The sequence below is a fragment of the Bombina bombina genome, chromosome 1, assembly GCF_027579735.1.
Source record: "Bombina bombina isolate aBomBom1 chromosome 1, aBomBom1.pri, whole genome shotgun sequence".
Taxonomy (NCBI): domain Eukaryota; kingdom Metazoa; phylum Chordata; class Amphibia; order Anura; family Bombinatoridae; genus Bombina; species Bombina bombina.
Genome location: NC_069499.1, coordinates 443,657,687 through 443,672,222, shown reverse-complemented (window position 1 = coordinate 443,672,222; position 14,536 = coordinate 443,657,687). Strand labels below are relative to the sequence as shown.

Below are 14,536 nucleotides of genomic sequence, written 5' to 3'. Positions count from 1 at the left end.
TAGCATTCTTTTCTCATCAGAATTTGTGTTTTTTAATTTCTGTGCAAATGGATCCAGAGTCTATCCCTTCTAATCTGTGCAGATTCTGTTTAGATACCCAAGTAGAGCCACCCTTACCTTTCTGTGGTTCTTGTATTGATAGAACTCTGTTATATAAGGATTCTTTTTTTTTATTCTGAGCCACCATTCCCTCAGGATGAGGCTGTCCAGACATTTTCACAACCTCCCCCTGTTATAACCCAATCTACAGCGACATCACATGCAGTACACTGTGGTTCCTCTCTGTCTCCAGATGGAGTATTTTTAAAGGCTGAGATTGCTGCCCAGGTATCCTCGGCGTGATCTGAGGCACTAGCAGCCATTCCCATGCTGCGGGGGAAGCGTAAGATCCAGTTCAGGCTGACCGGACTCCATCTTAGCACAAATCGGAAGAGGAGGATACGTCAGTGGCCTCTGAGGGTGAAATCTCAGATTCAGACAGTGTAATTCCTTTATCTGATGCTGAAGTGGTGTCCTTCAGATTCAAGCTTGAACATCTCGGTGTCTTACTTAAGGAGGTTTTAGATACCTTGGACGACTCCGACCCTGCTGTCGTCCCTAAAAAATCTAACAAATTGAATAGATATTTTGATGTCCCCTCTTCTGGGGAGGTATTTCCAGTACCAGACCATGCCACGGAGATTATCAACCGGGAATGGGAGAGGCCAGGTATTCCCTTTTCTCCCTCTCCTGTGTTTAGAAAGATGTTTCCGGTAGCTGACTCCTTCAAGGAGTCATGGCAATCGGTTCCTAAGGTGGAAGGGGCTATTTCCACTTTGGCTAAAAGGACTACTATCCCTATTGAGGACAGTTGTTCGTTTAAGAATCCTATGGATAAGAAATTGGAAGCCCTGGTTACTGTGTGCTTTGCTACAGTAACCAGTGCGGCCGCTTATTGGTTTGATGTTTTATCCGAGTCCTTACAAGCTGAAACTCCCCTGGAGGAGATTCAGGATAGGATTAAAGCTCTTAAGTTAGCCAACTCCTTTATAACGGACGCTTCTTTTCAAGTTATTAAATTGGGAGCTAAACTTTCTGGTTTTGCTATTTTAGCGCATAGAGCGCTATGGCTTAAGTCTTGGTCTGCAGATGTTTCTTCTAAGTCTAAACTTTTGGCTATACCCTTCAAGGGTAAGACCTTGTGTGGGCCAGCCTTGGCTGAGATTATCTCCGATATCACAGGGGATAAAGGATATTTCCTGCCTCAAGACAAGAAGAACAAGTCAAAGGGACGTCAAAATAATTTTCGTTCCTTTTGCAAATTCAGAGGCAAGTCTTCCCCTGCATCTGTCAAACAGGAGCAATCCAAGCCTTCTTGGAAACCAGGTCAGTCTTGGAACAAGGAGAAGCAATCCAAGCAACCCACAGCTGAACATAAGTCAGCATGAAGGAGCTGCCCCCAATCTGGGATTGGATCAAGTGGGGGGCAGACTCTCTCAGTTCGTGCAGGCCTGGGTGCGGGATGTCCCAGACCCATAGGCAGTGGACATTTTTGTTTTTCAGGGGTAAAAGTTAGAGTTCAAAACATTTCCTCCCAGAGGCAGGTTCCACCTCTCAAGATTATCTTTAGACCAGATAAAAAGAGAGGCGTTCTTGAAATGTGTGCAAGACCTTTCCCTCTTGGGAGTGATAGTACCTGTTCCAGATCAGGAACAGGGTCTCGGGTTTTACTCAAATCTGTTTGTGGTTCCCAAAAAAGAGGGAACTTTCAGACCCATTCTAGATCTAATATTACTAAACAAGTTCTTCAGAGTACCGTCCTTCAAGATGGAGACTATCCGCTCCATCCTGCCTCTGATTCAAGAGGGCCAATTCCTGACAACCATAGACTTGAAGGATGCGTACCTACACATTCCCATTCACAGGGATCATCACAAATATGAGGTTTGCCTATCTAGACAAACATTTTCAATTTGTACTGCTTCCTTTGGCCTTGCCACAGCTCCCAGAATTTTCTCAAGAGTCCTGGGAGCCTTATTGGTAGTAATTTGTGCCCGGGGCATTGCAGTGGCACCTTATCTGGACAACATTCTAGTGCAGGCGCCATCCCTTCAACTAGCAGAATCCCATACAAGGATCTTGTTGGCCTTTCTTCGCTCCCACGGTTGGAAGATCAATCTGGGGAAAAGCTCTCTGATTCCGTCTACAAGAGTGACCTTCTTAGGAACCATTATAGATTCTATAGCAATGAAGATTTTTCTGATGGAGGTAAGAAGAACCAAGATTCTCTTCGCCTGCCTGTCCCTACAGTCGGCAACACAACCATCAGTAGCCCAGTGCATGGAAGTAATATGGTTGATGGCGGATTTCATGGACATAGTTCTGTTTGCTCGGTTCCATTTGAAACCTCTGCAGCTATGCATGCTCAATCAGTGGAGCGGGTATTATACAGAATTATCTCAGAGAATAGTTCTGGATCAAACAACAAGGGATTCCCTTCCATGGTGGCTATCTCAAGAACATCTGTCCCAGGGGACGTGTTTTCAGAGACCACGGATGCAAGCCTGTTAAGTTGGGGTGCAGTCTAGCACTTGTTGAAGGCGCAGGGACTTTGGTCTCAAGAGGAATCTGCTCTCCCCATAAACATTCTGGAGTTGAGAGCGATCTTCAATGCCCTGATGGTTTGGCCCTAGCCCGATTTATCAGGTTCCAGACGGACAACATAACCACAGTGGCTACATCAATCACCAAGGGGGAACTCGCAGTTCCTTAGCCATGAAGGAGGTGGCTCGGATCATCCAGTGGGCGGAGGCTCATAGTTGCGGTCTATCTCCCATCCACATTCCAGGAGTGGACAATTGGGAAGTGGATTTTCTGAGCAGACAGACTTTCCATCCCGGGGAGTGGGAACTCCATCCGGAGGTGTTCTCCAGGTTAACAACCAAATGGGGGTTACTAGAATTGGATCTGATGGCGTCTCATCAGAACACCAAGCTTCCAAGGTACTGTGCGAGGTCGAGAGAGCCTCAAGCCTTTCTGATAGATGCTCTGGCAGGTCCTTGGAACTTCAGGTTGGCATATCTGTTTCCTCCATTTGCTCTCCTTCCGTGAGTCATCGCTCGGATCAAGCAGGAGAGATCATCGCTGATTCTAATAGCTCCTGCATGGCCTTGCAGGATCTGGTATGCAGATCTAGTAGAGATGTTGTCCCTACCTTCGTGGAGGCTACCTCTCAGGAAGGATCTTCTTCTTCAGGGGCCCTAACTTCATCAGAATCTCGTTTCTCTGAAGCTGACTGCTTGGAGATTGAACGCTTGATTTTAGCCAAGCGTGGCTTTTCCGAGTCGGTTATTGAGACCATGGTTCAGACTCGTAAACCTGTTACCATAAGATATGGCGTAAATATCTTTATTGGTGTGAGTCTAAAGGTTATTCTTGGAGTAAGGTCAGGATCCCAAGTATTTTTATCCTTCCTCCAGGAAGGTCTTGAGAAGGGGGTTATCTGTCAGTACTCTCAAGGGTCAGATGTGCCAGATGTCCAGTCCTTTTATCAGGCACTGGTCAGAATCAGGTCTGTGTTTAAATCAGTTGCTCCACCTTGGAGTCTTAACCTTCTTCTTAAAGGTTTACAAAGGGCTCCGTTTGAGCCTATGCACTCCATAGATAATAAGTTATTATCTTGGAAAGTTTTGTTTCTTGTTGCTATTTCTTCTGCTCGGAGAGTTTCTGAGCTATCAGCTATGCAGTGTGATTCTCCTTATCTCATATTTCATTCAGATAAGGCAGTTCTCCGTACCAAGTTAGGTTTTCTTCCTAAGGTTGTTTCGGACAGGAATATTAATCAGGGAATTGTTGTTCCTTCTCTCTGTCCTAACCCTTCTTCTCACAAGGAACGCTTATTACATAATTTAGACATGCATGCTCTTAAGTTGTATTTGCAGGCTACTAAGGACTGTTGTCAGTCTTCTGCCTTGTTTGTTTGCTTTTCTGGTAAGCGTAAGGGTCAGAAAGCTGTGGCCACTTCTCTTTCTCTCCGGTTGTGAAGTATTATTCGTTTGGCATATGAGACTGCTGGACAACAGCCTCCTGAGAGAATTACAGCTCACTCCACCAGGGCGGTTTCTTCTTCTTGGGCCTTTAAAAATGAGGCCTCTGTAGAACAGATTTGTAAGGCTGCGACTTGGTCTTCTTTGCACACTTTTTCTAAATTCTATAAATGTGATACTTTTGACTCGGCTGAGGCTTCTTTTGGGAGAAAGGTACTACAAGCAGTGGTGCCTTCTGTTTAGGTTACCTGTCTTGTCCCTCCCTTATCATCAGTGTCATCTATCTTTGGTATTGATTCCCAACAGTAATCGATGATCCCGTGGACTCACCGTGTCATAAGAAAGAAAACAAAATGTATGCTTATCTGATAAATGTATTTCTTGACACGGTGAGTCCATGGCCCTCCCTGTTTTCAGACAGTTTTTGTTATTTAACCTCAGACACCTCTGCACCTTGTGTTATTTCCTTTCTCTCCTTTCCTTCGGTCGAATGACTGGGGTTTGTGGGAAGGGAAGTGATACTCAACAGCTTTGCTGTGGTGCTCTTTGCCTCCTCCTGCTGGCCAGGAGTGATATTCCCAACAGTAATTGATGATCCCGTGGACTCACCGTGTCAAGAAATAAATACATTTATCAGGTAAGCATAAATGTTGTTTTTTTCACTCTAAACATTCATTCTTTGGCCAATTCCTGCCACTTCCACTTTAGAAACATCTCTCAAATTTGACATTTCCTTACACAAGACACAACTAAGATTTGAATCCACTCTCTCATCCTTTCCTGTCTTGAATACTGCAACTCCATCCTCTCTCTTGTCTTGTCTTCCTAGCTGCTGTCTAGCTCCTTTACAAGCCATAATTAATGCCTTTGCACAGCTTTGTCTTCCTTACACATCACTCTTCATCTGCTGCACCTCTCTGCCTATCCCTTCACTGGCTTTCTCCAGCCTCCAGAATTAAACACAAAAGTCTGACTCTGGCTTTCCACTGCACTGCTCCCCCCCCCCCCTATATTTCAGACCTTGTCTCCGGATACTCTCCCTCCCATCCCATCCCCTCTGCTCACAACCTCCTCCTCTCTTGTTACTTCCTCACATTTCCCTCTACATGACTTCTCCAGACTGGCTCCCATCTTGTGGAACTCTGCCTCGCTCCACAAGACTTTCCCCTAGTTTTGAAAGCTTCAAGCGCTCCTTAAAGACTCTGTTCAGGGATGCATACAACCTACACTAACCTTTCCTAACCCCAGTTCCTCTCCTCATTGCTATCCCCTTAAACCCCCTTACCATGTAAGCCTATGAGCCCAGCTGTTTGTAGATCACCTTCATAAGAGCCGACTACAACAATGCAACTCTCAGCAGGGCCCTCTACCCATTTGATCCCTATAAATGTTACCTTGCATACCATTCCTATGTTTATAGCACTGCGGAATCTGTTGGTACTCTACAAATAACTGATAATAATATATATATAACTGTGTATATATTATGTGTGTGTTTGTTTTTTTTACACCAGAGTTGCAATAGAATTTCTAGACTCTAAGGCATTTTGCAAAAACTCTTCACATCTAAAAGGAGGACATGTCATGAAGAAAAGACATCTGGAGATACTTGGATATCATGTAGTGCAGGTATTTACTTATGGGTTTTTCTTTTTATATCATGATTTTATTAATACTTTATTTTACAAATAATATTATAATTAGTTTTGCAACCTTAATAAAAAGTACAACTCTTGATAATAAAGTGTTGTTGTTTAGTATTAATGGCTTGTTTGTTTTAACATTTACAGGGCAATAAAACTTTTCTTTGTTGACATGAAACCCAAAATGTTTCTTTCATGTTATTTTAAATAACTTTCCAATTTGCTTCTATTATTTAAATTGTTTCATTCTCTTGGTATTCTTAGTTGAAAAGCATATCTAGGTAGGCTCAGGAGCAGCAGTGTATTACTGGGAGCTAGCTACTGATTGGTAGCTTCACAAAAATACTTCTTATCGTTGATTCACTAGATGTCTTCAGATAGTTCCCAGTAGTGTATAGCTGTTCCTTCAAAACAGAATACCAAGATAATGAGGAAAATTGGATAAAATAAATAAATTGGAAAGTTGTTTAAAATCACATGCTCTATTTGAATCATGAAAAATAAGTAAAATAATATTGGGTTTCACGTCCCTTTAAAGAGGATATTTAAAGTGTTTTTTTGTTTTTTTTTAATGGTTGTTCATAAACTGAGGGGGGGGCACTTTTTATTTTGTGTGTGTAAGGTTTGTCACTATCCACCAATAAAGCGGCGGTAGATATGCTTATTAGCCAGTGAACAAGCAGGCCTAGTTGCAATTCCGATTTGCTGCAAATGTAAGAGGTTTAACTATTTTGTCATGTAAAAAAAAATATTTTAACATGTTCAAATGGTGCTCTTTGATAAGCGTGGTATACAGTTTGTTTTCTGTCTTTTTGAGGTTCTGTACATTATATTCCAGTGTGTCTTCTTTGCCAAAATAAGCAACATTTCATTTGTAGAGAAGACAGATGGTAGGTAAAGCACGTTATATTCTAGAAGCATTATACAACATTGTATTGGCCATTGTTTAGCTATATGCACCAATACCGGTGTTCCTGGTATGGAAACTGTATACCCTGAACCTCTCTCCCATTCTATAAATACACATGCTTTTACTGTGTCCCACTTGGTGATTCAGCATTTGACTTTATAGACTTACTATTTTTATTTTTTATAAAGGGCAAAACAAAAATACTCTGTGTTAGAGCATTTTATTGCACTATTGTGTTGCTTGCATATAACAATGTGTTTAACTCCTTTAAATGAATGTGCATTCTGAGCTTTTCTATAAATGATAGTAAGATAATGAAGACAGTTTGATAATGGATAAAAATTGAAAAATCTTTTCAAATTGCGTGCTCTGTCTGAATCATTATAATTACATTCCTTAACTTAAAAAGCATTACTTGGTTGTGCATGAGTGCAAATTAACACAGCAATGTCCTTGTACAGTGTACTTCAGGGGGATATGAAACACAGAATTTTTCTTTATGATTCAGATAGAGCTTGCGAGTTTAAACACCTTTTTAATATACTTCTATTCTCAAATTTTTATTTTTTCTCTTGGTATCTTTTGTTGAAAATATGGGGTGTATGCTTAGAAGCTGACCCATTTTTGGAGCACTATATGGCAGCAGTTTTTGGAGCACTATTTCCTGCCATGTAGTGTTCCAGATGCCTACCTAGGTATCTCTTCAACACAGAATATCATGGGAACAAAGCAAATTTGATAATAGAAGTCAATTGGAAACTTGTTTTAAAATGGTATGCTCTGAGTAACAAAACGTTTTTTTGGCGGGTTTCATATCCCTTTATCATTAGATGGCTCAGATGTCTTTAAGATAAAGAGTTGAATAGTTTATCTTAATAAATTGCATTTATATGAGCTTAATGCTGAAACACGACATGTAACAGAAGCAAAATAAAAAAAATGTCACAAAATGGAATTTTAGCTAGAGTGTTAAGCTTCTAAATGATTACAAAGATAGGCAATGTTTGCATGAGCTCTCCGGAGCAGGGCCCGCTTCCTCCTGTACCAGATTAGTTTTATGTTTTGTATTTTTATCAAAAATGCTGTCATTGTATACCCCTATCATTGTACCCAGCGCTACGGAATTTGGCGGTGCTGTACAAATAAATGATAATAATAATTGATAGTTATGTGGTAATTTATACATAAACATTGCTTTTGATGACTGTTAGGATAATTTAACTAATTGCATTAAACACCAAATTGTAGTTTTAATCATTTTCTTGAACTACATTCCACAATAAGACCCAACTCACTAAGGGCCCAATTCTATAAAGCTCTCGGGGCTGGTGGGATTCTTTAAGAATGCTTGTCAGTACTATACAACATTCTTTCCCTGGTGGAATTATTTAAAGCCACTTTTTACCCTGAAAACAGGGTGTCTCGCTAAGGGGCGTAATACTGAATTTTGTATGGGAAGGAGATGCATATATTACAATGAAAATACTAATTTAAAAATCATACAAAATGAATAATTGAACCATTCACACAAAAATACTCAGGAAAAAAATGTATTGTTAAGATTCATCAAAAATCATATTTAACCCCTTAATGACCGAGGACGTGCAGGGTACGTCCTCAAAAAAAAGGCAGTTAACGCCTGAGGACGTACCCTGCACGTCCTCGGTGTGGAAAGCAGCTGGAAGCGATCCTGCTCGCTTCCAGCTGCTTTCCGGTTATTGCAGTGATGCCTCGATATGGAGGCATCCTGCAATAACCTGACATGGCCATCCGATGCAGAGAGAGCCACTCTGTGGCCCTCTCTGCACCGGACATCGATGGCCGGTATCGTTGGTGGGTGGGAGCCGACTTGGGAGGCGGGTGGGCGGCCATCGGTGTGCCGTGTGACGTTGAGGGGGGCGGGATCGGGGGCGGGACCGTCGGGGGCGCGCACGGACGCGCGCGCGTGCACGGAGGGTGGCGGGCGGGCGCGTGCACGGGGCGGGAGCGGGTGGGAACCGCTACACTACGGAAAATGAATTAAAAGTTAAAAGTTAAAAGTAGCATAAGCACAACAAAAAAAAACACAAAAAGAGATCGTGGAGGGGTGGGGGGTTGGTTTTTGTGTGGGGGGAAGCTACACTACAGAAACGTTAAAAAAATGTACAACAAAAACATTTTTTCTTATAAACTGGGTACTGGCAGACAGCTGCCAGTACCCAAGATGGCGCCAATTAAGTTAGAGTGGGAGGGTTATAGAGCTGTTTGGGGGGGATCAGTGAGGTTGGGGGCTAAGGGGGGACTTTTACACAGCAGCATATTTAAATATGCTTTTAAAAATACCACCAAAAAACAAATATAGCTTTTATTTTAGTACTGGCAGACTTTCTGCCAGTACTTAAGATGGCGGGGACAATTGTGGGGTGGGGGAGGGAAGAGAGCTGTTTGGGAGGGATCAGGGGGTCTGATGTTTCAGGTGGGAGGCTGAGCTCTACACTAAATCTAATATTAACCCTGCAAGCTCTCTACAAGCTACCTAATTAACCCCTTCACTGCTAGCCATAATACACGTGTGATGCGCAGCGGCATTTAGCGGCCTTCAAAATACCAAAAAGCAATGCCAAAGCCATATATGTCTGCTATTTCTGAACAAAGGGGATCCCAGAGAAGCATTTACAACCATTTGTGCCATAACTGCACAAGCTGTTTGTAAATGATTTCAGTGAGAAACCTAAAATTGTGAAAAATTTTACGTTTTTTTTTAATTTGATCGCATTTAGCGGTGAAATGGTGGCATGAAATATACCAAAATGGGCCTAGATCAATACTTGGGGTTGTCTACTACACTACACTAAAGCTAAAATTACCCCAAAAAGCTCCCTACATGCTCCCTAATTAACCCCTTCACTGCTGGGCATAATACACGTGTGGTGCGCAGTGGCATTTAGTGGCATTCTAATTACCAAAAAGCAACACCAAAGCCATATAAGTATGCTATTTCTGAACAAAGGGGATCCCAGAGAAGAATTTACAACCATTTAAGCCATAATTGCACAAGCTGTTTGTAAATAATTTCAGTGAGAAACCTAAAGTTTATGAAAAAATTTGTGAAAAAGTGAACGATTTTTTTTATTTGATCGCATTTGGCGGTGAAATGGTTGCATGAAATATACCAAAATGGGCCTAGATCAATACTTTGGGTTGTCTACTAAAAAAAAATATATACATGTCAATGGATATTCAGAGATTCCTGAAAGATATCAGTGTTCTAATGTAACTAGCGCTAATTTTGAAAAATAATGGCTTGGAAATAGCAAAGTGCTACTTGTATTTATTGCCCTATAACTTGCAAAAAAAGCAAAGAACATGTAAACATTGGGTATTTCTAAACTCAGGACAATATTTAGAAACTATTTAGCATAGGTGTTTTTTGGTGGTTGTAGATATGTAACAGATTTTGGGGGTCAAAGTTAGAAAAAGTGGGTTTTTTTCAATTTTTCCTCATATTTTATAATTTTTTTTATAGTAAATTATAAGATATGATGAAAATAATGGTATCTTTAGAAAGTCCATTTAATGGCGAGAAAAACGGTATATAATATGTGTGGGTACAGTAAATGAGTAAGAAGAAAATTACAGCTAAACACAAACACAGCAGAAATGTAAAAATAGCCTTGGTCCCAAACGGACAGAAAATGGAAAAGTGCTGCGGTCATTAAGGGGTTAATCAAAAACTTAAAATTTGTATGTATATTATAGGAATAAATCATATTAAATTTGCACAGTGTAAATAGTAATTTAAGTACAATGGATGTGCAAGAAACATAGAGAAATTAGTACTGCTAAGTACAAAATACAAAGCCTAATCTTTTTTTTTTTTTTTTTTTTTATGGGCTGAATATGGGCGTTCCATGGGCGTATATGAAATTTTCTCTCAAATCCCCGCGTAATTCTGTAAACATTTTCACCCACATATTTCACTTTTTCTCACAAATTAAAGGGACAGTAAACTTAAAAAATAATGTTACATAATACTGCACTATGTCCAGAATTATGTAACATTATCCTAGCAATTCATTCAAAAATGAAAGAGATGTGAGAGATTTGACCACCAAAGATAAACTTACCTTCCGCTCCTTGACAAACTTTTCTGAATTCGTGTTTTTTTTCTTCAAAAGCACGTTGCACTATTGAACTAACTGTAGTGCTCTTGCGCTGGGTAAAGCAGCCTACAGCTGCGGGAGCGCACTACATTAAGTTCAATGATTCAATCCCACTATTGGGCGCACTGTGATTGCACAACGCACCCGTGAGACACTTTTGAAAAGAGAAAAAAAACTGCTGGCAAGGAGAAGAAAATAAGTATATCTTTGGGGGGTTAAATCTCTCACATCCCTTTTGTTTTTTAAGATGTTGCTAGGATAATGTTACATAATTCTTCTCATAGTGCATAATTATGTAACTTTTTTATGTTTACTGTACCTTTTTAAAAGGGGCGAGTTTTTATGAAAATACTCAAAACGCTAAATGAAAACCTATGAATAGGAAAATAACAGCAACTTTAAGGTACAGTGCACTGAAAATAGCATGATTTGATTTGTATTAGGGGTAATATTAAAGTTTAAGCATATGCTGGGATCCCCCTCTGTACTTAGTCCTCCATTGCAAACTTTTACCCAACAGAGAGCAATCATTACTTCGCCACTTACAGGGACAGTCATTTTTTTTTATAGAATTCAATGAGGGCTGCCCCTTGGAGGGTTGGACTGGGAAACCATTTTAAGCTGACAATTTTTATAGATCGGGCATTTCACCATTTGTGGCAGAATTGATAAAATACACCCAGCATTTCTTTCTAGTTGCTGTTCCCATATCAGTTTTTAGTTTCTGAGGACACCTGTTCCACACAGGCCCTTTAACAGCAAATGGTGACTACATAATTTATTTGCTGGTGTGAAAAGCTTTTTAACAGATCCATGCTTACTGTGACACATTCAATCAAGAATGCAGAGGCTCATAGAGTTCAAAAGATGAAGTATTTCTTGCCTTAAAGGGACAGTATACACCAATTTTCATATAACTGCATGTTTATAGACACTACTATAAAGAAGAATATACACAGAATTCTGATCTAAAAATCCAGTTAAAACTTCTTAAAAATGTATTTAGAAGCTCCGAGTTTAGCACTGTTAATAAGTTTAGACTGGAACACCCAGTATAAGGAGCTGGAAAAGCATTATAAGCATATACTCCCCTGCTTATAAGAAGACAGATTACACATACAGAAGCCAGCAGGAGTTTGTAAACGTGCGTGTACATCTGATACTTTGGGGCTTAGTTAGAGTCTGAAAATCATCACAAAGTTATTAAAAAAAAAATAAGCAAAACTATACATTGTTACAAAAACACTCCCAGATGGGCTATATAAGTGAATCATCTACAAAACATTTATGCAAAGAAAAATCTAGTGTACAATCTAGTGATTTTTAAATTAAAAAAAAAAAAAGTTCCACAGCAGACTTTCCGGTAGTGGAGTTTTAGAACTACTGGTGGTAAAAAGGCCTATATAAGAGCATAATTCTGCAGTTATGCAAAGTGCATCATGCTGGCCTAAGAATATCATCCGCTCATGTAATTGTACCTTCCTTGGTACAGTGTATTCCCTGAAAATGTTGACACCCGTTACATATTTGCTGAATACTGAATTGACATGGCAAAGCAGGTTCATTTAATTCAGCACTTTTTTAAGAGCCAGTCCGGGTTTTGGATCCTATGAGATGCACTGCAGACATTGGGGTAGTAGAATGCATACTGTATTTATGCAAAGTTGAAAGGAATTAAATAGGGTAAAAAAAAAATTAAATTGAAATGCACTTGTATGTTAGTAACAGTATCACATGTTCTACTATGGGAAACCAGAAAGATATATTTATAATAAGACTTCATTTATTTCTCGTTTTCTCCCTAGATTTCAAGTTTTGAATGGAATTCGATGGAGCTCTCAACAAAAGATGCGTGGAAGGATTACTTGAGGAAAAGTATATTTGCTGATGACTTATGATATTTTTTTACAAAAATAAGCATTTAATTATGTATATATTTTTATTAATAAATACTTTTTTCTAATAATTTGATCTGTGAATTTTTACATGTGAATAACATCTGAGTAAAGCACCTCACAAGCTAAGAGGATTTTGAATAACTTGTTGTACTGAGGTACTCACTTTACTCAGTGAAAACGTATCCTTACTGAGAGAAAACTATTTCAATGTCACGTTTTTCTGTGGATCATCATTATAAGGTAGTGCCCATACTTTAAGTAAGAGAGAATAAAGGCTTTTGAAGTATTGAGTACATTTACCCATTTGTTTAAACCTAAGGCCATAATGTCAGTACTGGAACAGGGAAAATGGGAAACGCACATCAATCACAATGTAGCCTTTTTCCACATCTGCTGTAATGTAAGTTCTTTTCTAGGATCAGTTCACATCCACTTGTTTTTCCTAGCATCCTTTGCTTGTTACTCAATGCACACATCTAATAGGCTAATACTTTGCTTTTGGCACTAGTGTCACCACTGTATTAATGACATCATTTATTCAGTAGATTATTAATTGTGTTTGCCTATAAAACACCTCCAGGATCCACCCTAAACCCACAAAAGATAATAAAAAAAGGGAAATTCAGGTTATCTCTACTTGTTATACCTACTATTGAGTAATAAACATATGGGAATGTGTTCCTTCATGTTTTTTGTATTTGAAATAATGTTTTTGCTCATTACAACCATAACCTGTTCTCAAGGACATATCCATAAGAATGGTTTGAGCCTGCAGGTAAAGCGGACCTGCTAATGTTATAAATGTCTAAACATAGTCAGATATTGGAATGCAAATTATGGCACAACCAGCTATTTCAGATACAGAAATCCCTGTCTTTTTCCTACCCCACTTAGAGATGAATTATTGCCATTGACTCCTTTTTACATAGGTTTTCTATTACAGGTTTGTTATTCATTTTTTTCAGTGTACTTGGTGGTCTCTACAGGCAAAAGCTACTATTCGAATTACAAAAAAAAAGTAAATGGAGCTGCAAACAATTAAAGGTATATAAGCCAAAAAATATATTTTGTAATTCAGACAGAACATAACATTTTTAAAAAGTTTCCTATTTATTCTGTTATCAAATTTGCTTCATTCCTATGATATTCTGTGTTGAAGAGATACTTAGGTAGGCATCTATAGCACCACATGGCAGGAAATAGTGCAAAACTGCTGCCATATAGTGCTCCAGAAATGGGCAGACTCCTAAGCATACATCCCTGCTTTTCAACAAAGATACCAAGACAACAAAGACAAATTGATGATAGAAGTAAATTTGAAATTTGTTTAAAATTGCATGCTCTATATACATAATGAAAGAACATCTTTGGGTTTCATATCCCTTTAAATGCACTCCAGCAGGTAAAATGTACCATTGGGAAGACATTAGAGCAAAGAAAATGTTAAGCGTACAATGTTCCTTTTATTCCTGCTTATTACCTATTTCCAACAGATATTTAGTGCTACTGCCGTACTTGCCCAACTCACTCATTGATCTACCACAGCCTGTACTTGTCTTCCATTTTCTCCCTCATCATTATGGCACAGTGTAATGTACAGTAACAATATAAACCGCTTATAATAAAATACTGAAACTTTAGTAAATAGGTTCCACAGAAAAATCTAGTGATTGAAGCTTTGGCGAGGAGTGGATAAAGAATCATTTCAGGTGATCACTAATAAGTTGATAAACTAAAGTTCTAGGTTTGAGGATAGCAGCAGCCGAATTCTAGGATAGTATCTGTTACTGTTTATTTTACAACTGACCATAAGGTGTAATGCCTTATCTATTCAGGAGTGCTCACATGCAGGCACATAATATTTTACAACTGACCATAAGGTGTAATGCCTTATCTATTCAGGAGTGCTCACATGCAG

The 14,536-nt window shown here is 39.3% G+C and overlaps 1 protein-coding gene across 3 annotated transcripts in view; it reads left to right on the top strand.

Annotated features, from left to right (window-relative positions):
- The window catches only part of FASTKD1 (FAST kinase domains 1), a 69,550-nt gene extending 56,864 nt beyond the window's left edge, over window positions 1–12,686 (top strand). For all 3 annotated transcript variants that reach the window (XM_053698406.1, XM_053698404.1, XM_053698405.1), the window contains exons 14-15: window positions 5,540–5,654; window positions 12,526–12,686. In XM_053698406.1, the coding sequence (XP_053554381.1) occupies window positions 5,540–5,654; window positions 12,526–12,618 (208 nt within the window). In that variant the 3' untranslated portion in view covers window positions 12,619–12,686. The remainder of the gene's footprint in view (window positions 1–5,539; window positions 5,655–12,525) is intronic.
- Window positions 12,687–14,536: the final 1,850 nt, after the last annotated feature.